At 40.4% G+C, this 26336-nt stretch overlaps 2 protein-coding genes across 8 annotated transcripts; both read right to left on the reverse strand.

Annotated features, from left to right (window-relative positions):
- Window positions 1-428: 428 nt before the first annotated feature.
- LOC107773436 (FRIGIDA-like protein 3) lies at window positions 429-12316 on the reverse strand. 7 transcript variants are annotated; one of them, XR_012704825.1, is made up of 9 exons: window positions 12068-12302; window positions 11804-11859; window positions 11384-11588; window positions 11242-11286; window positions 8458-8830; window positions 6445-8159; window positions 6237-6355; window positions 5623-6138; window positions 4151-4389 (listed from the first exon to the last, which is right to left on the reverse strand). XR_012704825.1 is itself a non-coding variant. In XM_075243509.1 (7 exons), the coding sequence occupies exons 5-7, from the start codon at window positions 4376-4378 to the stop codon at window positions 629-631; spliced, it is 1641 nt and encodes a 546-aa protein (XP_075099610.1). In that variant the 5' UTR covers window positions 4379-4389; window positions 11242-11286; window positions 11384-11588; window positions 11804-11859; window positions 12068-12251; the 3' UTR covers window positions 429-628. The 7 variants fall into 7 exon arrangements, 2 of the variants coding, with proteins under 2 accessions (XP_075099610.1, XP_075099609.1); XM_075243509.1 differs by lacking the exons at window positions 5623-6138; window positions 6237-6355; window positions 6445-8159; window positions 8458-8830 and adding exons at window positions 429-1045; window positions 1219-1391 and having other exon boundaries at window positions 3328-4389; window positions 12068-12251; XR_012704827.1 differs by lacking the exon at window positions 11804-11859 and having other exon boundaries at window positions 11242-11588.
- Window positions 12317-20488: 8172 nt separating this feature from the next.
- On the reverse strand, window positions 20489-23835 carry LOC107809079 (uncharacterized). The gene is made up of 5 exons (XM_075243310.1): window positions 23083-23835; window positions 22770-22990; window positions 22049-22652; window positions 21738-21973; window positions 20489-20675 (listed from the first exon to the last, which is right to left on the reverse strand). The coding sequence occupies exons 1-5, from the start codon at window positions 23833-23835 to the stop codon at window positions 20489-20491; spliced, it is 2001 nt and encodes a 666-aa protein (XP_075099411.1).
- Between the last annotated feature and the right edge of the window lie 2501 nt (window positions 23836-26336).

The following is a 26336-nucleotide window of genomic DNA, read 5'->3' on the forward strand; positions in this document are numbered from 1 at the left end:
GTAACGGTACAGTTAACGTTACTGTATAGCGCCACTATTAGTGGCGTTATATATACTTTGGTAACTTTTTTTTTTACACTTATTTGAGTATTTTTAGTAAAAATAAACCATATTTTGGTTCCGCACTCATTACTCAACCACCTTTCAATCTAGGTGCTACCAGTTATAGGCCAAATTTCAGTTTTTTCATAGAGACAAAATGAGTGTAGCAGCTTTATAACACATTATGGTTTTGACTCTTTTCTAATAGTACTACAACTTCACTTCTCAACTGAATATTTATTTTTCAGTGCCAGTAGACCTCAAACTTCTTCCCAGAGCAAATTAAAAAAAGAAGAATATTTTCCAGCAAAAATGATTGAAACAAGGTAAAGTGAGAACCTTTGCTGGCTCACAAGGGTATCTTGAGACCATCAAGAAACAACACATGAGAAAGGAGCTACATTAGTAACTTGATGAAGAATATAAACAAAGATAGCGTATATGAAAAGATTAGAAGTATCAGCTATTACAACAGACTAATGTTAACAAGGTTATATTCAGTATTAATTCTGCGCATATGAGCAAATTAAGCAAACTTCCAGGGTTAACACTACTGGCTATAGCGATCATTGTCAAAGTCTACTGATTAGTGCAGGTAAGCAGCCTGATAATGGTAGCCATTTCCAAAGAAGTTTCCATGCCCAGGGAGAACGTTGTAAGCAGTGCTACCCAAAAATGATGGAACATGGGTGTCAGTTCCAACGGGGTAAGCATATGGTCTGTCATACACATATTGCGGGTACCTATCAGTCGTCCTAGCATAGAAGTTCTTGTCAGTGGCAGTGTTAGCTACTCGGGGTCCATTCCCAACACCATTGGCACGAGGTCTCTTGGTTTGAGGTTTCACAACTTCAGTTGCCCTTTTCTTGTCTGCCTTTGCTTTCTCCAACTGGAGAATCCTTTTCTGGAGGGGATCCACTGGGTATTGCTCCTGAAGCTTATGGTCTTCAATGCATTTAATTACAGACTTTAGAGCTGCCAGTTCCTTCTCATTGACATCATTCTAGAATAGGAAAAAAACAATTGGTTATTGGTAATCAAACAGACTTATTTCAGGAAAAACTAATTCTCATCAGACAGGTTACATAGATGTGTCACCGCAAGCACTTGCACAAGCTTTAGAATGTGATTGAAATGAGAATTCCAAGATAAACATACCAAGGCAGAGGAACAAACCTGTACAGTAGGCGAAGCGTTTCCAGATTTGACATGTGAAGATGCTTTAGTTGCTTCGTCCAAGTGGGATTTCAGTAAAGAAACAGGTGAGAATCGCTCAGTCAGATCAAAGGCAAAAGCTAGATTAACAGCATCTATATGCCTTCCTTTGCTAACCAAGACATCAAGAACACCTGTAGAAGTCCAATCAGAAAGTAACATCTATGTCAGAATTTCATGTAAACAGGCAACCTGAGTTACCGAGCCTAGGCAATTAAATCATACGGAATATGGTTTCCTACTGGTAGAAAGCCGTAGTTGATGGACAACACCTAGACAAGGTAAGAATATGATTTCTGAACAAAGATGCTTTTCTGGCTGCCGCTTAGACAATTACTTAGAATTTGAAACTGTTTACGAATTCTGAGGGAAAAAATAATGCAAGACCTCATGAAAAATAAAAAGTGGTGTTATCCTAGGACTCTAGCTGCCACTAGGACATATTGATCTCTGTAGCTAAGAAATCTACTCAAGATATTCTTTTCCAAGGTGGTGACCAGGGATGCTTCCTTTCCTTCTGTACACATTTATAAGGAGGTATGCATGCCCTACTCTTTTTTCTCTGACAATTTAATCTACACTGCCTCTATTGACCTTAACCATTCTTTCATTAGATCAAACACGATACTAACCACAAACAGGATAGGAGAATAACAGTCAACTGACATTAATCTTCTGGCTGACCTTTCAGCCCAAACACTCCCCCTACCCCACCTCCGCTGCTCCTGCCTCATGGAGGGCAAGTAAAAAAGAGCCTACCAAAAAGAAATTTCACAAAGTTTCTTTTTTAAAAAAAAAAAAAAACTGGGTAAGTTGTACTCCACAAATTGCAAGCGAGGATGAGTTAACAGATATTGCTAAGTGGAATTAACTAGCATAGAACATGAAGTAATCCTACATTTACTGCCTAAGCCACATATACGATTTGGAAATGCATATCACATGCAGCTCTCGAGGTGACAAGAGGGGCCAGCTTGACATTGCGAAATGCTGAAGGAAGAAAATAGGAAATAAAAAGTAAGGAAGATAATAATAGAATATTATAGCATAACAACGTCAGTATCAAACAAGTTCTAAGGAGGTTGTTACCAAATTTCTCATTAATCTTAGTCCATTTGATAAGAAAAAAGAGGTAGTACAAATAGGACAAAGAGAAACATCCATAGAACTTGAGATGTAGTGGTAGATGACCAGACGAATCACATGAGCAATCCTTAAGGCATGTGAGTAAAGTTTGATGTCCAAGAGAAAAGAAATTGACAGAGTCTCAGGCAATAGCTTTTTTACTTCTGCCCCACAAAGATTGTCCTAATTTCTTCGTTGGTGTTGAATCTACGTTGTATATGCATTTAGCTTTGACAACTCATGACAAACAGTTATGACGCCATGGTCACTTCACATGAATCCTTCAAAGAACACTACAAAACATCCTAGTTGCGTATACTGGTTTGCAATTCTTACCCAAATCTGTACATGCGCACACAGATCAAACCACGATTATCTATTTGCAATATTTATTTACTTCACCAAAAGGTACTGCTTTTGTATTGAAATGCAAAAGGTTAGAACTTATAGCAATTTATCTGAAGTTCTAAAAATATAATTTTTATCCATTTCACTATAAACTTGAATAGCAAGACAAAGAGACAACAGAACTCTGGACATGGGCACATAAAAAGCTAGAAAGCTGAAATGACTTAAAGATAGGAAATTTGATAACTATTACTGGCATTAACCGTGTAGAGGCAAACTTCATATAACACAATCCACCTGACACTTGAGCGCAAATGAATCAAGGTGGGCTACAGCCACATTGTTTAACAGTCTCTGAGCCTATACTGTGTGCAACGAACCTGGATTGAGTGACCCCGACTTTACTCCAATAAGAATATTCTTCAATGGTTGGTCAGTCAAAGAATAAGGAGAAATAGGGAGAGAGGACAACAAAGAAGCAGCAGAAAGCAGGGGAAGAAGCAGACAGGGTCCTTGAAAAACTCGTCAAAAATACTCAAAAAGAAAAAGTAGAAGAAAATCTCGAAGATTTAACTTAGATATGTTATGGACACCCACCTGGCATTCTGTCAGACAGTCCAAGAGAACGGCAGAGGTCAGCAGCTTGCCGACGACGTGAAACCATTGGAAGTAGCTTGAATAAGTCATCCTGGTTGAAGTTGGAATTAATACCAAAAGTATCTAGAAGCTGTAAGAATGCATGAGCCTCCAAGGAATTCCCGTTATTTGCATCAATATCAAGTTCATCTAACTTAGGTTTCCAGTCCTCAGCTATTGATTTTGCATGTTCCTTTACATTTTCAGATATTATACTTGGAACAAAATCGATTTCCAGCGTGGTTAATAAAATGCTAAGGCATTCCATCAGCATAATACAAGTTCGTCGAAGGCCTAACAGATTTGCATCTTTTTTAGCATCTGAAATTGACACTTCTGAGGGGTAGAAACCCTTGAGTGAGTCCAGAACCAGAGAGGCAGGGTCACCTGCAGCTCTAAAAGCAATTGGAATCTCCTCCCTTACAGCAGCTAGGTTCTTGAGGTTGTCTGATATAAATTTATGGAGGCCTTCTGGATCCATGTCTTGGCATAGTTTCACTAGCTCTGGATAAGACTTGACTTCCACAATTGCATTCTCAGACCGTTTTCTATTATCCTCTGTACAATTCTCAGTTGTCCCAGAAACCATGGGCTTTGCCTCTAGAAAAGATGGGCCACCTTGATCCTCATTATTAATAACTACAGGTTCTGCAGAATAAGGCTTCCTTTGTTTCTCCAGAGCAACAGCAATAGCAGAGACAGCTGCATCTCTTTTCTCCTGGAGCCTCTCAAGTGAAGTTTGCTCCTTAGCAACAACAGCTGCTTGATGCTTCTCTAATAGCTCTTTAGACTGAACTATTTTTGTTTCAAACTCTTTCTCTTGTTCTTCCAGTTCAGTGAAACGTCTTTTCAAGGACCTCTGTAGCCCATCAAAGTGTTCTTCGAGTTGCTTCCATTTCAGATTGAGAGTAATAGCACGGTGACTTTCCAACTCAGCAAATGCTTTCTGTAGTTGATGTATCTTAGAGGTCGTAGAGTCCATCAATGTTGCAACTGATTGTGTGTCTTCCATGGCAGACAGTCCTAAAAATCACTTCAAAGTTTAGGACAAGAAGTTTGGAAATGAAATTTAATAATATGACCAAAAAAGCATTCAGTTTTGATATCCAGAAGAACTAGAAAAGTTTTGATTTCTAAACTTCTCAACTTTTCTGTATCATTTGAAGATCACTTGTTGAGAAGTTCATAAATATCCCTCGCCTACCAGTAGGAAGATAAACCTAATTAAGATTGAGGTCAGAACATAAATTACACAAACTCTTCTTACATATCAGAAGTTGAAATTCACTATATTGTACAATCTGCCATAGATGCTCCCTAACCGAATCCTCTACCCATCAGCAAGACTCATTCCCAAAATAAAATACCTACTGCTTTATTAAAGAGAATTTTAAGAAATGAAGTTATGATTTGCTTCTAACGAACAACAGTGAACCTCATGAAGAAGAAGAGGAAAAAATAGAAATGCCAGGGATAAACCAGGAGAGCTTAAGAAACATAAACAACAGAGATGCCAATGATGAAGCAGGAGAGATTAATTCGGAGTTCTACTCATTCAATTAAACTTAAGCTTGACCATGACCTTTTCAAAACTTCTGTTATGTTTATTCGAGCAGTATCAGCCTTTCCTAATGATCTGACCTATTAGTCTCTACACACTAGTCTGTTCACTCAAGAAAAATTAAAGGGAAAAAAGTTAAAGCCTAGTGTTTAACCTTTTTTTTTTTTTTTTTTGGGTAAAGCCTTACGTCAAACATTTCCCTGGGATGTATGATTATATACCATCATGGTGGTGTACAATGAGGACAAAGTACGGATTATATTGCAGATGGCCATTTTTGTTAGTAAGTGAAAGTAAAACACTGTTCTCTTCTACAAGAAGCAACTCATTGAGAACCAAGACATGTTACAACAACAACAACCAGCCCAGTGGAGTCTCACAAGTGAGGTCTGGGGAGGGTAGTGTATACGCAGACCTTACTCCTACCCTTAGGAGGTAGAGAGGTTGTTTCCGATAGACCCTCGGCTCAAGACGATGAAAAGCAACAATAGAAACAAGCAGTATCAACCACAAACGCAATGTTTTTGAGAGCGCGAAGCGCAAAAAAGCGACAAGGGCTCGCTTCGCTTCAAAAGCGAAGCGCAAAGCGAAGCGCACGCTTTATTAGAGTGAAGCGCAATTCTTAAAAAACATAATGTAAAATTATAAATAATCAAAAACTTCAATTTAAATACTTAAAAGTAGGTACTAGGTACCACCAAATCATCCACAAATCATCCACAAACCATCCACACTAGAATCAACATCTTATTCTTCTACTCTTCTTCTTCTTCTTCAAGATTGTCAAAATCTTGAATTCCTCTATTATCTTCATATTGCTCGTCATCTTCTTCTTCCCCCTCCTCTTCATGATCACTTTCATCTTCATCAATTAGGGATAGAGATCGACTTGTAGTAGCCACACTTTTTCCCTTCCTAATAGAGCTTGAACTTGGAGTATATCTCCTTAAACCATAAGGATCTTCCCCAACTCCACTACCAACCGCAACATCACCCCAAGTGAAATCGGAGTCGCCTTCAAATACTTCTTCACCTTCGCAATTTTCGGGGACTCCGGTTAGCCACTCATTAGCCTCATCAATATTGTCCAAAAGAATTGGATCAATTATATTGCGGTGGTTGTAGCGACGCCTCAATGCTCTATTGTATTTTATGAACACTAGATTATGGAGGCGCTTCAAGGTTAGTCGATTCCTTTTCTTTGTATGAATCTGCAAAAAAGATGTGTCAACTAATTAGTAGGAGTTTGGACAATTGAGATATAATTTACTTTATCTCAAAATACGAAATAATTCTTTTTATTTCTCACGTGTTCAAAAACACTCCAGTTCCTTTCACATCCAGATGAGCTACAAGTTAAACTTAGAACTTTGATGGCGAAAGCCTGTAGCTCCGGAGTCTCTACACCATATTGGTCCCACCATTCAACTATAGAAGTCAAAAAAAATGTTCAAGAGTTAATAAGTATAAAGAATACATTGAAGTTAGAGCTATAAAATATAGAAACACTTGGTCACCTGGCGACTTCGTCGTTCTTTGTTTAATAGCAAGTCGGAGCTTAAAAAGTCCTTCAGCTGCCTTGTAAATAGCAAGCTGATCTACTATCTTTTCTTGCAAGTCTTCATCTGGGTTCAACTTGATAACAACCTGATGGAATCCTGTCCACACTTCTTTAGCCAATGAATTCTTCTCATGCTGCTCATAAAAGAGTGATGGGTTCAGAATAAGTCCAGCTGCATGCAAAGGTCTATGAAGTTGCTCATCCCATCTTGCATCAATGATCTGAAAGACCTTTGCATATTTCTGCTCATCACTGAATGATGCTTGAATAGTCTCCTTGGCCCTATCCATAGCTTCATAGAGGTAGCCCATTGATGGTTTTTGCTCTCCATCCACCAAACGGAGTACTTTAACCAAAGGGCCACCAATTTTAAGAGCATGAAGGACATTATTCCAAAAAGAATAAGAAAGAATAATGCGTGCAACCTCTTTCCCCGCACTTTCCTTTGCAAATTTACTCTTGCTCCATTCCTCTGAAGTGACCATCTTTCTCAAATTGTTTTTTTGACAGTGGATACTATGCAGAGTCAAGAAAGCAGTGGCGAACCTTGTCTTGTCCGGTTTCACCAAATTTTTTTGCATGGTGAATCTTCTCGTCATATTCAATAACAAGGGCCGCTGAGAAATATAAGAATGTAACCTAACGCCCTGGCCAAAAACTGTAGAGAAGGGTTTTTCCCTGAAAATGTCCCCGAACATCAAGTTGATACAATGAGCCGCACATGGAGTCCAATAGACATTCTTGTACGCTCCTTCAATCATGCCACCTGCTTTCTTATTTTCACTTGCATTATCAGTGACCACTTGAACAACTTTGCTTGGACCAATCTTTTCGATGGTATTCTGAAACAAGGTGAACATTTTGATGTGGTCAGTGGATGAGTCACTAGCATCAATGGACTCAAGAAACAAGCTTCCCCGGGGAGAATTCACCAACACATTAATAATCATTTTCCCCGTTCTTGCCGTCCACTTATCCATCATAATGGAACAGCCGTACTTGTTCCACACAACTTTATGCTCCTCAACAATTTTATTAGTCTCCTCCACTTCCTTATTTAGATAAGGACCTCTTATTTCATGGTAAGTGGGAGGCTTCATTCCAGGTCCGTATTGACCAACGGCCTCAATAAAGTCTCCAAAAGTGTCATAGTTGACACAATTGAAGGGGAGCCCGGCATCATAGACCCATCGTGCAAAAGCTCTAACCGCACGATCCCTCAAAATGTCTTTAGCAATTTTTTGTACATCTTTTCCACCGCCCTTTGCTCCCGGCTTCTTTGAGAAGTAGCAATCCATAGGACCTTTAGTCGATGATCCATGGCTTGACCCATCTCTTCCCCGTTTTGTTGGAAGTGACAATTCTTCAATATCATCATCATCATCATCATCATCAAGATTGGCCACCATTGGTTGATGAACCATTTGATTTTTTTGCTCCTTCTTCTTCTCAACAAAATTCTTTATTTCTTCCCTCACCTCCGGTGGACATTTCGGACAACTTGTGACGTTTCTATCGCCACCAATTAGATGGTATTTAAAGCGATAAATGCCACCCGTTGTAATCTTGTTGCAAAACTTGCATACAACATTTATATTCTTCTCATTAGTTCTCTCGCCATATTGCCAAGCCGGGTCTTTCTCTTTCGAACTTTGAGACATTTTAATATCCCTATTATTTAAGATATAAGAAAAAAAACATAATCAATAAACTGAAAATACATATAATAATAATATATATAATAATTAATTATATAAACTGAAAAAAAACATTTAAAAAATCAGTGGGTCTATTTTCTGAAAAGAAATCAGAAGAAGAAGCAACAGAAGCAAAAGAAAAAGAAAAAAAAATTCTGAAAAATAAGCAGAGAAGCAGCAGAAGCAGAAGAAGCAGAAGAAAAATAAGGAGAAGGAGAAAGGAAAAGAAGAAAGGAGAAGAAGAAATGAATAAGAAAGGAGAAAGAAATTACCTGGACCGGTCGACTGGAGAAGCAGTGGTCGAGCTTGAGCTTGAGCTTGAGCTTGAGAGAGAAGGGGTCAACCCTAGGCCTTTGTCAATCTTTGTTTAATTGTTTTGACGGGAGAAGCAGTGTGACTATGTAGGGGTCTATTTTGTATAATTAAAAAACAGACCCCAAGTTTTTTTTTTATAAAAAAGGGCCAGTTATCGCTTTTTGTAAAGAAGCGATCGCTTCGTCGATTTCGTCGCTTCATCGCTTCGTCGCTTCACTAGCTGAAGCGCGCGCTTTTCAAGATCGCATCGCTTCGAGAAGCCTGAAGCGATACACTGTCGCTTCGCGTCGCTTCGCGCTTTAAGCGATGAAGCGATCGCTTTTCTAAACACTGCACAAACGTCAGAAAGAAAGTAACATCAATCTTAGTACCAAAACAAAAATTAGGCGGAAGGAAGCAATAGCAACAAGCAGTAGCAACGGTAAGATAGTAGGAAAATCGCATGAAATAATAGCAGTCTAAGAATAAGACACTATCTGGTTAACCCTGAAACCCCCTGTACAAGCTAGAAAAACGCTCGACTACCTACTAACCTTCTACTGTAATTCTCGACCTCCACACCCTCATATCAAGGGTCATGTCCTCGGTAAGCTGAAGTCGCACCATATCCTGCCTGATCACCTCTCCCAAATGCTTCTTAGGTTGCCCTCTACATCTTCTTATACCCACCAAAGTCAATCGCTCACACCTCATTACGGGGATCTAAGCTTCTCCTCTTCACATGCCCAAAACATCTAAGTCTCGCTTCCCCCATCTTATCCTTGAACAAAGACATGTTACGCTGCTAAAATGTTTTCGATTGGAAAAAGAATAGCGACCGGAATCACCAGGCAGTCCAGGCCACCCCAGGATCAACGATCCGCATTAAAGAAGGCCATCTTCCTGCCGCCACGGTGAGTGGAGATGACGCACCGTCGGAGATTTGACTTATGCCGGCATGTGGTGGCACGTGAAAGGTCGGTTGCCAGAGAGGTTTATTGGGTTCTGCTCGCCGAAAGGTCCTGAACCTTGTGGTAGTATTGTTTTTTGCACAACATTCACCAAACAAGTGGGTGACACAAACAATACTGAAGGACAATGGAAAAATGTGTAGTGCCTGTCTATTTCATTTCTCAAATGTCACTGGTTACTACACAGCGAGAATTTCCTCACCAAGGATTCTCCTATGTATTTTTTATTTTTAACATGGTTTTAGTGCAAGCAAAGATCCTGCGTTTAAATCTCACGGCCACCCAAAATGATGCAAGATCAAGAATGCTAAAAATTCAAGAAATTCAAGAAGTGAAGAATCCATTCAAGATTAGGATTTCTTTTCCTTAAAGATTAGGATTTGTTATTTCTTATTTCCTAGTAATTTAATTCTTGTTTTGTAGGATTATATTTGTAGTTCCGTCAAATTAGGATTGTTAGTTGGTATCTCATTCCTACTAGAATTTTTTTCCTATTTTAGTTAGGATAGGTTTTCTTAACCTTATTCTTATTCTAGTTTAATTAAGATTTGTTTTCCCTAACCTTATCAATTTTATTCATTGTAAGGCCTATTTAAAGGGCTTAATATGCTGAAAATAAAGATTGGAGATTAGTTTTTCTAAGCTCTTGCTTCAAAAACGTGATTTACTTTTTATTTCATTGTTCTTCATTTATTCAAAGCTTCTTGCAATCTTGCGGGATTGAAGACGTGTGGTTAAGGTTTCTTTTTATCTTACATTCTTCTAACGTGAGTTTGAAGAACATTTTCGCTAGTTTTGTGAAAAACTTTAGCGGGGTGCTTTTGTTTTTCGCTCTTCTTTGTGCTTGAGAGATGCAAAACCTCAAAAGTACATCACAAAAGCAAAAATATATTTCCAAGTGTTTGGCCCAGGAAAAAGAAACACGTAACGAGGCTTATTGAGATATGAATATAATAGAGTGTTCTCTCTACCAGGTTAAGCTTTTAGATGATATGGTAATACAATTTAATAAGGTCCATCTTCTTTACAGATACCGCAGCCAAACGCATCACTATTATGGATTTACCCAATGTTGAGTTCTCGTGTCATATTCTCCATGCTCCAGATGCCATCCCTAAGCATTCCAGATGTGGTAGAATGTCCCGCTTAGTTGAGGGAATGGGATGTTGTCTTTTTGTATGGTCTCGGTTGATTCTTAGTTTATGAGCTAGATTTTGAGGTTGAGTTAGGTCTAAGGTCATAAGGAGAACAACTCATTCCCTTTAACCGATGTGGAACATTCTAACATTAGCAATGCTAGAAAACAATGTGGTAGTACCATATCCTGCCGCTTTACATTTACATGCTTCAGGACTAAAAGAAACTTATCATTAAGATTTAGGTTGACAAAAACCAAGTTCTTCATCAGGGCTCAAGGGAAGAAGAGAAAAATGAAGATAACAGAGGTAGGTGAGAGGGAGACAGAGAGGATGAGAGAGAGAAGACAAGTTAACTTCGACCCTTGCAAGACTAACAGCACAATAGGACCTCCAGTTACCTTCATCATATCATGATGCCCTATATTACAAGTACTACGAGGTCAAACCTGTACCTACACTTGGTTGTCTGAATGAGTTGCTCCATATTTTTATTATGGGGTTAAAAATTAAAATCCGCACAAAAGACTAATTTACTTAGCTCATTGCACTTGACTTATCATTAATGTCAAATAGCTAACACACGCATCCGAGGCAGCAAAAGAGTCATCTCCAATCAAAAGTGATGTAGCCTTGTGGCAGCACGTTGTCATACCTGCTGCCTTCAGCTCAAGCTCGCACCTACTTTTTTCAGCTCAAACTGTATATGCAGTTGAAATTTTGTTTAGAAATACAAATAAGTTCCCACCACCACCATCAACAACTTAGCCTCAATCCCAAACGAGTTGTATACTTACCGGCAATGATTCTTCATTTAAATTCATCTCACACCTACACTAAAATAGTGTACGGGATGGTCTAAAATCACGGGTCTGCTTCTACCTAATTATAGATGCGGGTTTTCCTTCTTCTGAAGTTTTATTCCAAACAATAAGATTATCAAATGAAGCCAACGACATCAGGTATGGTGCAAATGTGTCGTAACAGAACTACTCCAGGAATCTAAAAGACGAAAGACAGAGTTAAGAGACAGCAGATAATAGTTCCATACGAAACACGAAGTAATAAACTTTACTGAAAATTTATAGAAACAAGTAAAGTTGCATAAAATAAAATAACAAAAGGGGTAAAAGATAAGAATGAGATGACGAAATTAACATGAGGACACAACTAACTGCTACAAGAAACAAAGCCAAAGAGAAGAGGCTCCGGCATACCAGCCAACGGTGCACTATAATTTCACGAGAACCAAATATTAGCCGGAAAATGGGAGCTGAAAAAGAAATGCAAAGAAAAACCGAATTACCAAGATGAAATGTCAAAACCTAGCTATACATGATGAAAGGAGCTAACTTGAGCATTTTAACAAGCAAAGTTTCACAAATTTGGTAAAATCATAGCTCAAAACCGAGTTTTGATGAATAAGTAAGACTTGATCTGAAGGAAGTTGAGTGAAAGAGCAAACTTGAAAGTGGACTTACTGGATTGGTGGTGACAGGTGGAGAAAAATGATAGGTCGGCGGCAAATTTCGCCGGAGAATCAGACCATCTTGGAACAAGGGTTTCTTTGTCGGGATGCCGCAAAGAGAGAAAAGAGGAAAGTGTCTGTTGGAATGTTGACTGCTATTTTATGACAGCTTCTCGACACAAACCACTACACGCGCGCGCGCGCACACGTATATGTTCTCTCTCCTTTTTCTTTTTTCTACTATTTCATGGGGCAATCACTTGGAGTGTCTCTTCTTTGTATGGACATAACCGTTTGAACCTAGGAAATTTTTCCCTTTTTCCAAAATAAATTTACTTTTTCCCGAAACCAGCATTTATGCATAAAATTTTCAATTTTTTCTTGAAGATGAATTTTAAAAATTTTGAAAAATTGAAAAACTCCAAGAACCTGTTTTTCAAAATTTTCATTCAAATCACTCATAATACTTTAAAAACAACCCAAAATTATATTCATGTCCAAACACAACTCAAAATTTCAAATAATATTTTCACTTGAAAAAAAATTTCACCTTTTTTTAGAATTTACAATTCTTATGTCCAAACGCCCACTTAAGCCCGTTTGGACATAAGAAGTTTTTCTCATTTTTTCGAAAATTTTTACTTTTTTTCGAAATCAACGTTTGGTCATAAAATTTCTAATTTTCACTTGAAAATGCATTTTGAAATTTTTCGAAAATTTCAAAAACTCTAAAAAATTGTTTTTCAATATTTTCACTCAGATCACTCACAAAACTTCAAAAACAACCCAAAGTTATATTCATGTCCAAATACAACTCAAAATTTCAAATACCTTTTTTACTTGAAATTTTTTTTCACTTTTTTTGAAATTTTACAATTCTTATGTCCAAACGCCCACTAATGGCAAAGCTCGATTTTGCCATTTATGCATTTTTTCTTTTAAAGCATTCGGTATTTCTAAATTTATGACTACTTTCAATTAATTCACATTAGTGCTCTTTATTTAAAAAGTTCTTTAGTCATGTCACTCGAATATAAGGAAAGATAATCTTGATCATCCAACAACACCCTTAATAATACTCAATTTTGTTATTAGCGCATGAATTGGACCCCGTTGGCTTCTATGGATGAAATTGAAGTCCGAATGCTGGTACAATAGTCAAATTAAATTCGTACCAAATTGAAGTGGCTCTTTGTCATGAATAATTTCTTCCTTCTTATTTTCTTGGTACTAATAGCCACTGAATAGATGCGAGGCTCAGATAGAAAGTTAATGTGTGTGTGGTGTAGATGGGAGAGTCACCGAATATAACATCACTCTGTATAAATCACCAAATGGTTCAATTTCACCTAATTTTAATAATGTGTGTGGTGTAGATGGGAGGGTCAAAATATTTATAAAAAAATTAATACACTATCATTTAGAGAATCTCCTTGCAAACTCGTGACTGTTCACAGATGGCAACTGAAGTTAGGAGACCCTCTAGTTTCCTAAAATCTTTATGACGTATATCGATGAACATAAAATGATCAACAATAAGTTTTTATGGATAAGCATAGTAAAAAATTTATTGCTAAAATAAACACAGTAAAAATTTAACCGCACTCTATATTTACACTGTACGAATAGATGCATAATATGTGTTTGCTAATAGACTATGATCACGCTCAACTATGCCCTCTAAAAAGGACTCTGTGGACGTTGCAAATATAACCCGAGTATTACGCCCAGGGTCGAATCCACAGAGAGTTAACCTATCAATCACTATCTTTAGACCCACTAAACTCTTGAGAACCAATTTCTCAAACGTTGAATCACAGTTGATGGTGTCTTTAATAACTAAAATTGCAAGTAAATAAACAACTGCAAATTAAGGATGCTAAGGTTGTAAACAATAATGAGAAAACGCTAAGGTAATGACTTCCCCTAATGATGGAATCCCTTCTGTTTATGCTTCATACAAATTTACCAACACACCTCTATCAATCATGAACGTTCATATTACCGCAAATCTCTCCCGAGTAATCACAGTAATATACTCAATGCACTCTCCCGAGATACACTAGCTAGCTTTAATTAACACAGTTCACTTTAGATTGCACTCAAGGCTTCGTTATCCCTAATCCCCCCTTTAAACCCCCAGTTATAGATCTCTCTTATACTTTGGGAGTAGTGTTGTTCAACAATAACCTAAATATGCACTCTCTCATCTTGTCAATTAACTACAACAAGAACATAGTTGAACAAATAAAGATTGAAACTAGCAATTTGTATTCACATAAACAAGAAGTTCATCCCCCAATAGGTTCCATCAAAACCTTAGACAAAGGATTTAGCTACTCATAACTATGGGTAAACAAACTAAGATAAGATTCATCATAAACTAGCAATAAAAATTAAAGAAAAGAAGAAAGATGTTTTGGGTGATCTCTCACAATGGTTTTCCTTCCTAAGAAACTCTAAAAATTAGTACATGCCTCCTTTTGGCAAAGTCTAATGTTTAAAATAGGGTTTTGGGCTAAAAATCCCGTGTTTTGCACTTTAGTCCCTGTACTTTCTCGCGCCTGCCGCGGTTCTGCCGCGGTCGCGGTGGAACCGCGGCCAAACAGCTCCTCTGAATCTCCTTCTGTCCTCGAGCAGTCTTCACCGCGGTTCTGTCGTGGTGAAACCGCGGCAGAATCATTTCTCTGATTCTTCAGCCTGTTTTTGCGTGGTTCACTTGGGATATTTCACGGATGGCCTCTCTTTCTTCAATTTTTGACTCCAAAAGTACTCTCTAGCCTTCCCTAGTCATATATAACCTGCAAGTCATGAAAAGCACTAATAAGAGCATTTTGTTATCACTTTTATTATCAAAACTATGCAAGAAGGCGGTTATTTAGGGCCTGAATATAGTTAAATTCACCTATTATCAACACCTCACACTTAAATCTTTGCTCGTCCTCGAGCAAGCTAAACCACACTTCTAAGCCTAACCGTTTGATGCATTACCCCAAGTATGTCACACCCGCCATTTTGACGGAACAACTTAAGCAATGTGTCGGTCATACCCCAGATGCAGACTCTACTGCCATGACACACTTGCGCTCACTCTAGTTACTCTAACAGAGGTGAAGACTTACTTTTCCTTCCCGAGTCACATTCCCTCACATCAAAAGTCTGAGAGAAGTTCCACACGCATAAAATTCAAACACAAGGAACCGAAGATAGAAAGAATTCACTCACTCTCAGCAAAGAACATTCACATGCCACACAGACACACCATAAGCTTGCCCATAGTGTAGTACTCTACTAATCGAGCTGTTTTAGTCAAAGATCAAGAGGTCTTTATTTGGTTGTAATGTAGGCTAAGGGCCGGGTAGGATACATTTGGATGTAGTGACTAACCTCCTTAAGCACTTTTAATACACACTTCCTTTTATCTCAATTTCCCTGCTCAGCCTAATCATTCCTCCACATTTTTGTTTCACAGGTGACCCCTACTTTTCTTTAGGTGCAACTGGCTTATTGTTTTTTTTTAAATGCTAGTGCACTATTCAAATGATTCATTCCTGATTCCCCTTTTTTCGCTAACTCCCTACCACCTCACACTTTGAGTTTTGTATGTTCCTTAGTGATTCAAGTGCTTCTCGGAGGTATAAGTTCAAACAATCAGCTATTCAAACACAGGGATATAAGTCATTATAGGGTTATCAAAGAACAGGCTTCAGGCTCAAAAGGGTTAACTATGGCAATATAGACAGGTGGATTCACCATTATATATAGGCTTACACAAAGAAATGCCTCAATCATCTCTAAAACCAAACAGCTTCTATTTCGCTTTGCAAACACACATGGCAAGTTCTAGGTATCACATGCAAGCACAGAATGCAAGTAAAATCTCACACACACTTAGCATGTAACTCGTTCTGAATCAGTTTATCAACATACTCATACGAGCGTTCAAGCAAAGCAAGATGTGCAAAATTAAGGCATAGATTTACAAGTCCACAACTAAGCCTAGACGTCACACTCTCAAGTTCATTTTAGTTGTTTGCAGGTGTGTATATCCAGGGTAGCATTCTAGCCTTTACCCATCTTAGTCCTAACTACAAAAGGAAAATCTACCAAACCCGGTTCAATAAAACCCCTTGGAAAAGAACCGTGGCTAAAAGAAAAACCAAGGGGGACTTACTACACTACCTAAAAAGGAAAAAAAAAATCTTCATGGACTACTTCCCTCAAGAGTACTTGTCCAAGTGGTCCGTCCTCAGGAAGAGTCCTCTACCTTTGTTATTATTTTTTTTATATATATCCAATTTGGACCCTCAAGAGACCCATCGACAAGTGTCCGTCGTTGGGCCAAGTCAGACTCCTCATATAAGTACAGTCAATTGTATACAACAACATCAATTTCATGCTACAACACACACAATGTTTATGTACATTACACATATCACTAAAGCAAGTCTCCCACCCCACACTTAAAGTCATAGTATGTCCCCATGTCATATCAAGAAGGTAAAGAGCAGAAGGGTAAGAAGACTTCCCTGAGACTCAATCAGAGTCGGAGACAGTGCTGGGGTCCACATGGCAAGCTCTCCCCAAAGCACGGAACCAGGACATGAACCGACTCTCAGACCTGGCCTGCCGCTGAGACATGGCATCCATACGCGTGTGTAGGCCCTCCACTGAGGTGCGAAGATCGGCGACCTCTTCCTCCATAGAACACAACATAGGATGGGTGGACTATGATCTGGATAAGCCAGCCCCAGCATGGGGGTGCCGAGAGGGTCCGACACTGTCATAGGATCTCCTGGATGGTGCCATGGGAACCGGGTCATCATCCTCATCATCGATCTCAATAGTGGTGTATGCACCCCTGCCCACTCTGATGCTCAAAGTTTTGAAGGCTGCTTTAGGGGGCAACTCTCCATCAGCAGGATTTGTGGGGACATTCTTCCGCAGGCACAATGTAGTCACCAGGGAGGGAAAGTAGAATCCTTTTGACCTCAGCAGGGACCGTATGATCATTTCGTCACCAATAAGCCTTGCCGCATCAAAATCTTTCTTTATGACGAAGCACCACGTCAAAAGGGCTCTTTGGAAGTTCACATCAATCGTATTGCCTGAGGGTAAGAACCGGCTGCAAATGACAGTGAGCCAACACTTAGCCAAATGGGTGAACGAATTGGAGTTCAGGGTGATGTGGTCACGTATCCAGATTGGTTGCCCCCCTGCGCAGAGTACATCAGTCATAGTATCCCAAGTGACACCTGGGGCATCCTGGTAATAGTCAATGTCACTAGTAAACCAAGGCAGCCGCAATACCTGTCGAATAGTTTCAACTGAGGCATCTACCCATGTGCCTCGCACAGTCACCTCCCGCAGCATATGAGCTGGGCAGTTCGCGTAGAACTCCCGTACAAGCATCCTGTTCACCGTTTCAGGTTCATCAAATAAGAACTCCATTTCCCTCCACCGGATTTCCTCATATATCTCCTCCTTTTCTGCACGGAAGGCTGCCCTGTCAATCGGTATTTTAGGGATGAAGCTCTTTGAGGCCTTGGCATGAAAGTCGTCCTCTACCACTTCGGATTCAAACCTAGAAGCATCATAAGTAGGCTGTTGGGACGTGCATGCCGATCTCTTTTGCTTCTTACGAGCCATATGACCTGCAAAGAATACAGAAGAACCATCAAATATATCCTACATGTGCCAGCCGGATGGTTACTCAAACTTCACCACCCGATGGCACCAAATAATATCTCCCATTTATTCCATTTAGACACTATGCCAAACCCTCAACTCGTGATGTGTTCAAAGTTACAATCTCCACAATGGCCCCACAAGCATACAACACCCCACACTTACTCCATCAAGTGAGTCACGTTAAAAATAACACCACCATTCACTAAATACAATACCACCACAACCTAGGGTAGGCACAAAATGCCTCAAAATAGCACCACAGGCCCCAAATTTCCGGCCAAAAAGGTCCCACCACCAAAGTACACCGCAAAAATTATTTCTAGGCCTCCAAAGCATCTAAACAACCCCCACAATCGAAGTAGAAGAAAGACCCAACCATTTTAGCACCAAATAAATACACAAGAAGCAAATACAACAATAAAAAAATAAAAATAAAAAGAGAAGAAGCAAAAATTGAAAGGAAATATGCACTATTCCTACCTAGGGTTTAACTAAATAAGTTTAGACCAAATTTACACTAAGTTAGAAGATGAAATAGAGATAGAGAAAGAGAAACTTACTTGTTTGGTTGAGGGAAAGTGGGTGGTGAAGGTGGAAAGTAGGGGAGGATGATAATGAAGTTTTGTGAAGATGAGAGGAGAAGAGAGAAGATAGAGAGAGGTTAGAGAGAAATTAGAGAGAAAGGAGTGGGGGGGTTTGGGGGTTTGGTGGTTCTGGGCGGGTGGGGGGGTTTTGGGCGGGTGAGGGAGGGTTTAATGGTAGGTGGGGGGTATTTTGGGTAAAGGGGAAAAGAAAAAAAAAATAAAACAAACTTACCTGGACCCCGTCTGCATCTGTCGCGGTTCTGTCGCGGGTCATGGTAGGACCGCGGTAGACCAAGTTCAGATGGCCCTCTTGACTGCGATTTTACCGCGGTCGTGGTGCAACCGCGATGGCCTGGGTTCAGAGAAGGGTCAGGACCGCGGTTTGACCGCGGTCGCGGTGGAACCGCGGTCTGAGCCCATCTCTGATTCTGACGCTTTTTTTTAAGAAGAGTTACACTTACAACAATTTCATGGGTTGCCTCCCATGCAGCGCCTGATTTAACGTCGCACGACCCAGATGAGTGTAGTTAAGGCTCGTTCGACCTCCGTGGTTCGGTCAACTGCAGTTCATACCCTTCCTTGGGCTCGCTCATACCCACATACAACTTCAATCTCTGACCATTGACTCTAAATGTACGAAAGTCATTCTCAGTGGCAACGCCAACCGCTCCTGACTGGAAAACTTCAACTACTCGAAATGGTCCAGACCATCGTGACTTCAGCTTACCCGGGAACAACCTCAGTCTTGAGTTGTATAGCAATATCATGTCCCCAGGTTTGAAATTTCGCTCAACAATGTTCTGATCGTGTAGCCTCTTCATTCTCTCTTTGTACAGCCTTGTGCTCTCAAAAGCAAGATACCTGAACTCCTCGAGCTCATGCAATTCTGTGACTCTTGACGTGCCCGCAGCTTCCATGTCTAAGTTTAGTTATTTCAGTGCCCACCACGCTTTATGCTCAAGTTCTACAGGTAGGTGACATGCCTTCCCAAACACTAACTTGTATGGTGACATACCAATTGGTGTCTTGAAAGTTGTTCTGTAGGCCCAGAGTGCATCATCTAGCTTCCTTGCCCAATCAGTTCTTGTGGCGTTCACAGTTTTCGTTAACACACTCTTGATTTCCCTGTGGGATACCTCAACCTGTCCACTAGTCTGCGGGTGGTATGGAGTAGCCACCTTGTGGCGCACATCGTATTTTATAAGCAACTTCTCGAAGGCTCTATTGCAGAAGTGAGTGCCTCCGTCGCTGATAATCGCACGTGGTGTCCCAAAGCGGGTGAATATGTTCTTCTTTAGAAACCCCACCACCACTTTCGCATCATTGGTGGGCAACGCTACAGCTTCCACCCACTTGGACACATAGTCTACAGCAACAAGGATGTACTTATTGCCATAGGAGCTGACGAAGGGACCCATGAAATCAATCCCCCAGACGTCGAACACTTCTATCTCCTGAATTGGGTTCATGGGCATCTCGTGGCGCCGGGAAATGTTCCTGGTGTGTTGACATTCATTACAACCCTTCACCCATGAGTGAGCATCTTTAAACACAGTCGGTCAGTAAAATCCGGCTTCTAGCACCTTTGCTGCTGTCCTGATCCCTCCAAAGTGTCCACCATAAGTCGATGCATGACAAGCCTACAAAATAGAAGATTGTTCTATCTCGGAGACGCATCTACGGATCATGTTATCCAGGCATATTCGAAAGAGATAGGGCTCATCCCAATAGTACAAGCGACTTTCACGAAAAAATCGTTTCCTCTGGACCGATGAAAGGTCGTGAGGAACTATACCACTGTCCAGGTAATTGGCCAAGTCTGCATACCATGGCGCTTCCTGATGAGTGGTGGCAAGCAGTTGCTCGTCCGGAAAAGTTTCCAGAATTTCCTCAACTTCAATTGCATTTTCAGCTCCCTCAAGTCGTGATAGGTGATCAGCGACTTGATTCTCAGTGCCCTTGCGGTCACATATTTCAATAACGAACTCTTGCAGCAGCAACACCCAACGAATCAGCTTAGAGTCTTTCTTTTCTATTAAGTACCTGAGAGCAGCATGGTTAGTGTAGATGATTACCTTTGATCCTATCAGGTAGGGTCGGAACTTGTCGAATGTGAACACCACAGCTAGCATCTCCTTTTCAGTCACCGTATAGTTCAACTAGGCTCCACTCAGCTTTCTGCTGGCATAGTAGATTGGGTGCATCAATTTGTCCTTCTGCTGGCCCAGCACTGCCTCCACTGCGTAGTCACTAGCGTCACACATTAGTTCGAATAGTTGCGCCCAGTTGGGGGCAACAATGATGGGTGTTGTGACCAGCCTCTGCTTCAACTCATCAAACGCTACCCTGCAATCATCAGAAAATACAAACGGGTGATCTTTCTCTAATAACTTACAGAGAGGTTTGGTGATTTTGGAGAAGTCTTTTATGAACCGCCGGTAGAAACCGGCATGTCCAAGAAAACTTCTGATTGTTTTGACCGAAGTTGGTGGAGGCAGCTTTGCTATTACATCAACCTTTGCTCGATCTACTTCTATTCCCTTGCTTGACACCCGGTGCCCCAAGACTATGCCTTCTTGTACCATGAAATGACACTTCTCCCAGTTCAGCACCAGATTAGTCTCGCTGCACCGTTTCAGCACACGCGTCAGATTCACCAGGCACTCATCAAATGAACTTCCCACTACTGAGAAGTCATCCATGAACACCTCTATTATATCCTCAACCATGTCAGTGAATATGGCCATCATGCACCGTTGGAATGTGGCGGGTACATTGCATAGGCCAAAGGGCATCCTCCTAAAGGCATAAATGCCATAAGGGCATGTGAAGGAGGTCTTCTCTCGGTCCTCAGGTGCAATGGAAATCTGATTGTACCCTGAGTACCCATCCAGAAAACAAAAGTGTGACCTCCCTACCAATCTATCCAGCATCTAATCGATGAAGGGAAGTGGGAAGTGGTCTTTCCGGGTGGCTAGATTCAACTTTCGATAATCCATGCAAATTCTCCATCCTGTGACGATTCTCGTTGAGATTAGTTCATTGTTGTCATTCTTCACAACCGTCATGCCACCCTTCTTAGGCACATATTGAACTGGGCTAACCCAACTGCTGTCAGAGATTGGGAAAATAATTCTCGCATCTAACCACTTTATCACCTCATTCTTCACCACTTCCTTCATATTTGGGTTCAGCCTCCTCTGATGTTCCTTGGAAGGTTTGTGCCCCTCTTCCAGCAGAATCTTATGCATGCAGTAAGCGGGGCTGATCCCCTTGATGTCTGCCATGGTCCACCCAATGGCAGTTTTGCACTCCTTCAATACCTGTAGAAGTTGTTGGACCTGCACATCTAACAAACCAGATGAGATAATAACAGGTAGAGTGGAGTCAGGTCCCAGAAATTCATACCTGAGGTGGGCTGGCAATGGCTTTAGTTCCAGCTTCGGTGGTTCTTCAATGGATGGCTTAGCTGGAGGAGTCTCCCTCTTTTCTAAGTGTAGGGGCTCAAACTCTAGATTTCTTTCCCAAGACCCTCTACCTTCCAGTGCCAACACCCATGCCGCCAAATCCTCACCATTCACTTCCTCCAAATTCGTCAAACATGCAGCGAGGGGATCTTCAACCGTCAACACTTCATCATTAGACTGTACGATTACATCCACGGCATCAATAAGAGAGCAATTGGCTAACTCACTTGGTCGCCTCATAGATTTATGCACATTGAATATAATCTCTTCGTCATTGAGCCTCATCTTAAGTTCCCCGGTCTCACTATCAATAAGAGCTCTCCCTGTGGCCAAGAATGGTCTTCCTAAGATGGTAGGGATTTCTTCATCCACTTTGCAATCCAATATCACAAAATCTGTAGGGAACACGAATTTCCCCACCTGAATAAGTACATCATCAAGGATCCCAAATGGACGCTTCATAGTCCTGTCAGCTAGCTGCAACAACATAGAGGTGGGTCTAGCTCTCCCAATGCCCAACCTTTTGTAAATGACCAGGGGCATAATATTAATGCTAGCCCCTAAATCACAGAGTGCTTTCGCAAAAGCAAAGTTTCCAATAGTGCATGGAATAGTAAAACTCCCTGGATCAGAGAGTTTTTCAGCAACAGGTCTAGTTACCACTGCACTGTACGTCTGAGTAAGTGTCACCGTGGCCAAGTCTTGGAAGTCAAATTTCTGGGACATTAAGTATTTCATCATTTTTGCGTATCCAGGCATCTCCTTTAAAGCTTTAATCAATGGAATATTAACCTGAATTTGCTTGAGCATCTCAAAGAACTTTTTGTACTGCTCCTCCTTTTGATGCTTGGCCAACCTTTATGGAAATGGAGCAGGAGGTCTTTTCTTCCCAATCACTTGGGACTTTTCTTTCTCAGCTACTATCTCTACTACCGGCTCTTCAACTGCTTCAACAACTTTCTCGGTCTCCTACTGAGTGTTCTTTTCTTCCTGAGCAGGCTGGATTGTCACATCTGTCAGCCTTGTGGAATCATCTAGCTCAATGGGTACCTGAATGAGTGTCTCAGCCTGTATATTGTCACGAGCTCTCTCCTGCTCTACATCAAGATCCCTGCCATTACGGAGACTCACCGCCATCAGCTGCTTCGGGCCCTGATCTTTAGGATTGATTTGGGTATCTGCATGTAGCGTCCCCTGAGGACGAATGTTCAGAGACATTGAAATTTGGCCCAATTGCACTCAATATTTTTGATCGATGCGTCATGTGCATCTACTCTTTCATTTACCTTTGCATTGGATCCTATAACCTGCTGTATCATTGCTTCAAGTCTAGTGAACCCTTCTTTTTGCCTTCCACCCTGCTGTTGCTGAGGTGGGGGATACCCTTGCTGTTGATTGTTGTACCCCTGTGACCTTGGATAAGGTGCCATATTGTTGGGGGGTCTCATACCATCCATGTTTCCAGCGTTGTACTGTGGCTGAGGTGGTCTGTATGGATGCTGAGTTTGCTGACCCCAGTTCTGATTGCCCTGTTTCTGGCCTCCATAGTTTGACACATAGTTCATGTCTTCAAGGTGCTGCTGATGATGATCATGTTCTGCATTCCAAGGATTACCCATTGGCTGACTGATGCAAGATGTGCACAAGCCCCCATTGGTAGTATCTACAATGTGCACTTGCTGTTTCTGCCCTGATTCCTCCACCTTTTTGGTGAGTATGCTCATTTGTGTCAAGAGCGTCGCCACATTTTCAGCCATAGAATTTGATGGGTCAAAAGGCACTGAGTGCACCACTGGAGTGATGGGTGCATTCCTCGTCGTCCACCTCGAATTTTGAGCCATTTTGTCAAGCAGACTCTGACCTTCTCTCCAAGTTTTGCTCAAAAATGCCCCACCAGCTGAGGCATCTATAATATTCTTCATGCTATCTGACAGTCCCATGTAAAACTGTTGTCCCAACATCTGATCTGGAATACCATGGTGTGGACATATAACCAACATTCCTTTAAACCGGCTCCATGTCTCATGCAGTGTCTCCATTGTTTTTTGTTTAAAACTCACGATCTCATCAATTTGTTGAGCTGTTTTGTTGGGCGGGTGGAACTTGATGTGAAATTGCATGACTAACTCATCCCAAGTTTCTATAGAGTTTATGGGGAGTGAGTTTAGCCAGACTTGAGCAGCTCCTGTCACCGAGAATGGAAATAATATCAACCTGATTGTTTCCGGAGTTACGTTAGGTTGCCTTTGAGTTTTGCAAATCGACAGGAAGTTCTTCAAGTGCTGCTGAGGATCTTCGGCTGGTGTCCCAGAAAATAGTCCCTTGTTTTGCAACAAGTGCAGCATGTTGTTCGTGATTTGGAAAGATTTAGCTTGTATCGCGGGCCAGATTGTCAGCTGTGGGTCAGTCATATAGTGCAGCCTCAGGCACAGGAAGTGCCATATCTTTGACGTTTCCGTCGGCGTTGTCTGCGTCACCCATGTCAATTTCGAGTTTGTGTATTTGATGAGGTTGTTGAAGTCTTTTGTTGGTATGGTTCAATATACAGAATGTTTTCTCGGGGTCTGAGAGTCCTTCAAGTAGTTATCCAGTCCTCGTAGAGTTTCTTGGCATACACCTGAGCAACCCCGTCAACAACCGTCAAAAATTTCAATCAAAAATTTGGTGTAAAGTAAACTGACTTCCCTAAGAATTTTTGTATTTCTATCGATGGTAATTGATAATTCCGTTAAGTCCCCGGCAACGACGCCAAAATTTGATCACGCCCAACTATGCCCTCTAAAAAGGACTCTATGGACGTTGCAAATATAACCCGAATATTACGCTGAGGGTCGAATCCACAGAGAGTTAACCTATCAATCACTATCTTTAGACCCACTAAACTCTTGAGAACCAATTTCCCAAACGTTGAATCACAGTTGATGGTGTCTTTACTAACTAAAATTGCAAGTAAATAAACAACTGCAAATTAAGGATGCTAAGGTTGTAAACAATAATGAGAAAACGTTAAGGTAATGACTTCCCCTAATGATGGAATCCCTTCTGTTTATGCTTCATACAAATTTACCAACACACCTCTATCAATCATGAACGTTCATATTACCGCAAATCTCTCCCGAGTAATCACAGTAATATACTCAATGCACTCTCCCGAGATACACTAGCTAGCTTTAATTAACACAGTTCACTTTAGATTGCACTCAAGGCTTCGTTATCCCTAATCCCCCCTTTAAACCCCCAGTTATAGATCTCTCTTATACTTTGGGAGTAGTGTTGTTCAACAATAACCTAAATATGCACTCTCTCCCGAGTTATGCACACTAAATAGGCACAGTTAATTGAGGATCCTGTCAATTAACTACAACAAGAACATAGTTGAATAAATAAAGATTGAAACTAGCAATTTGTATTCACATAAACAAGAAGTTCATCCCCCAATAGGTTCCATCAAAACCTTAGACAAATGATTTAGCTACTCATAACTATGGGTAAACAAACTAAGATAAAATTCATCATAAACTAGCAATAAAAATCAAAGAAAAGAAGAAAGATGTTTTAGGTGATCTCTCACAATGGGTTTCCTTCCTAAGAAACTCTAAAAATCAGTACATGCCTCCTTTTGGCGAAGTCTAATGTTTAAAATAGGGTTTTGGGCTAAAAATCTCGTGTTTTGCACTTTAGTCCCTGTACTTTCTCGCGCCTGCCGCGGTGGAACCGCGGCCAAACAGCTCCTCTGAATCTCCTTCTGTCCGCGAGCAGTCTTCATCGCGGTTCTGCCGCGGTCGCGGTGGAACCGCGGCAGAATCATTTCTCTGATTCTTCAGCCTGTTTTTGCGTGGTTCACTTGGGATATTTCACGGATGGCCTCTCTTTCTTCAATTTTTGACTCCAAAAGTACTCCCTAGCCTTCCCTAGTCATATATAACCTGCAAGTCATGAAAAGCACTAATAAGAGCATTTTGTTATCACTTTTATTATCAAAACTATGCAAGAAGGCGGTTATTTAGGGCCTGAATATAGTTAAATTCACCTATTATCAGACTATTACATTTAATCATGATTAACTAATATATTCTCACACTATCAAATCACTTAATCATAGTAAACTGATATGAGTTGGTATAAATACCTGATGTGAATTAATATTATCACAATTAAAACTTATCTACACTCAATATTTATACCCCATCAATTAATGCTTAACATGTGTGTTAACTAATCAACTACCATCACTTAATCATAAGTAGCTATAACTTTTATTATTCTCACTACATTTTGCGAGTACGTATTTACTGCTCCCTCCATCCAAGTTTATTTGTTCGCTATCGTGGCACACCCCTTAAAAATAATTAATAACATTGTAATTTTATTATATTACTCATGTTTATTAAATATTGAAAAATAAATTGAAAAGTACTTCTATTAAGGGTAAAATAAATATAAAATGATAAATTATTCATTAATTTTCCAAAATGAACAAGTAAAAATGAACATTTATTTTTAGTATAGTGGATAAATAAACTTGGATGAAAAAAGTAGG

The sequence above is a fragment of the Nicotiana tabacum genome, chromosome 22, assembly GCF_000715075.1.
Source record: "Nicotiana tabacum cultivar K326 chromosome 22, ASM71507v2, whole genome shotgun sequence".
In the NCBI taxonomy this organism is placed as follows: domain Eukaryota; kingdom Viridiplantae; phylum Streptophyta; class Magnoliopsida; order Solanales; family Solanaceae; genus Nicotiana; species Nicotiana tabacum.

Coding starts and splice junctions, on each gene's coding strand:
- LOC107773436 (XM_075243508.1), bottom strand. CDS start 4,378: ATGGAAGACACACAATCAGTTGCAACATTGATGGACTCTACGACCTCT. Junction 1,392..3,327: donor ACTGTCTGACAGAATGCCAG/GTGGGTGTCCAT, acceptor GGACTTCTACAG/GTGTTCTTGATGTCTTGGTT. Junction 1,046..1,218: donor ACGCTTCGCCTACTGTACAG/GTTTGTTCCTCT, acceptor TTCCTATTCTAG/AATGATGTCAATGAGAAGGA.
- LOC107809079 (XM_075243310.1), bottom strand. CDS start 23,835: ATGGAGACACTGCATGAGACATGGAGCCGGTTTAAAGGAATGTTGGTT. Junction 22,991..23,082: donor TTATAGGATCCAATGCAAAG/GTAAATGAAAGA, acceptor ATTCGTCCTCAG/GGGACGCTACATGCAGATAC. Junction 22,653..22,769: donor CAGGAAGAAAAGAACACTCA/GTAGGAGACCGA, acceptor ATTTCCATAAAG/GTTGGCCAAGCATCAAAAGG.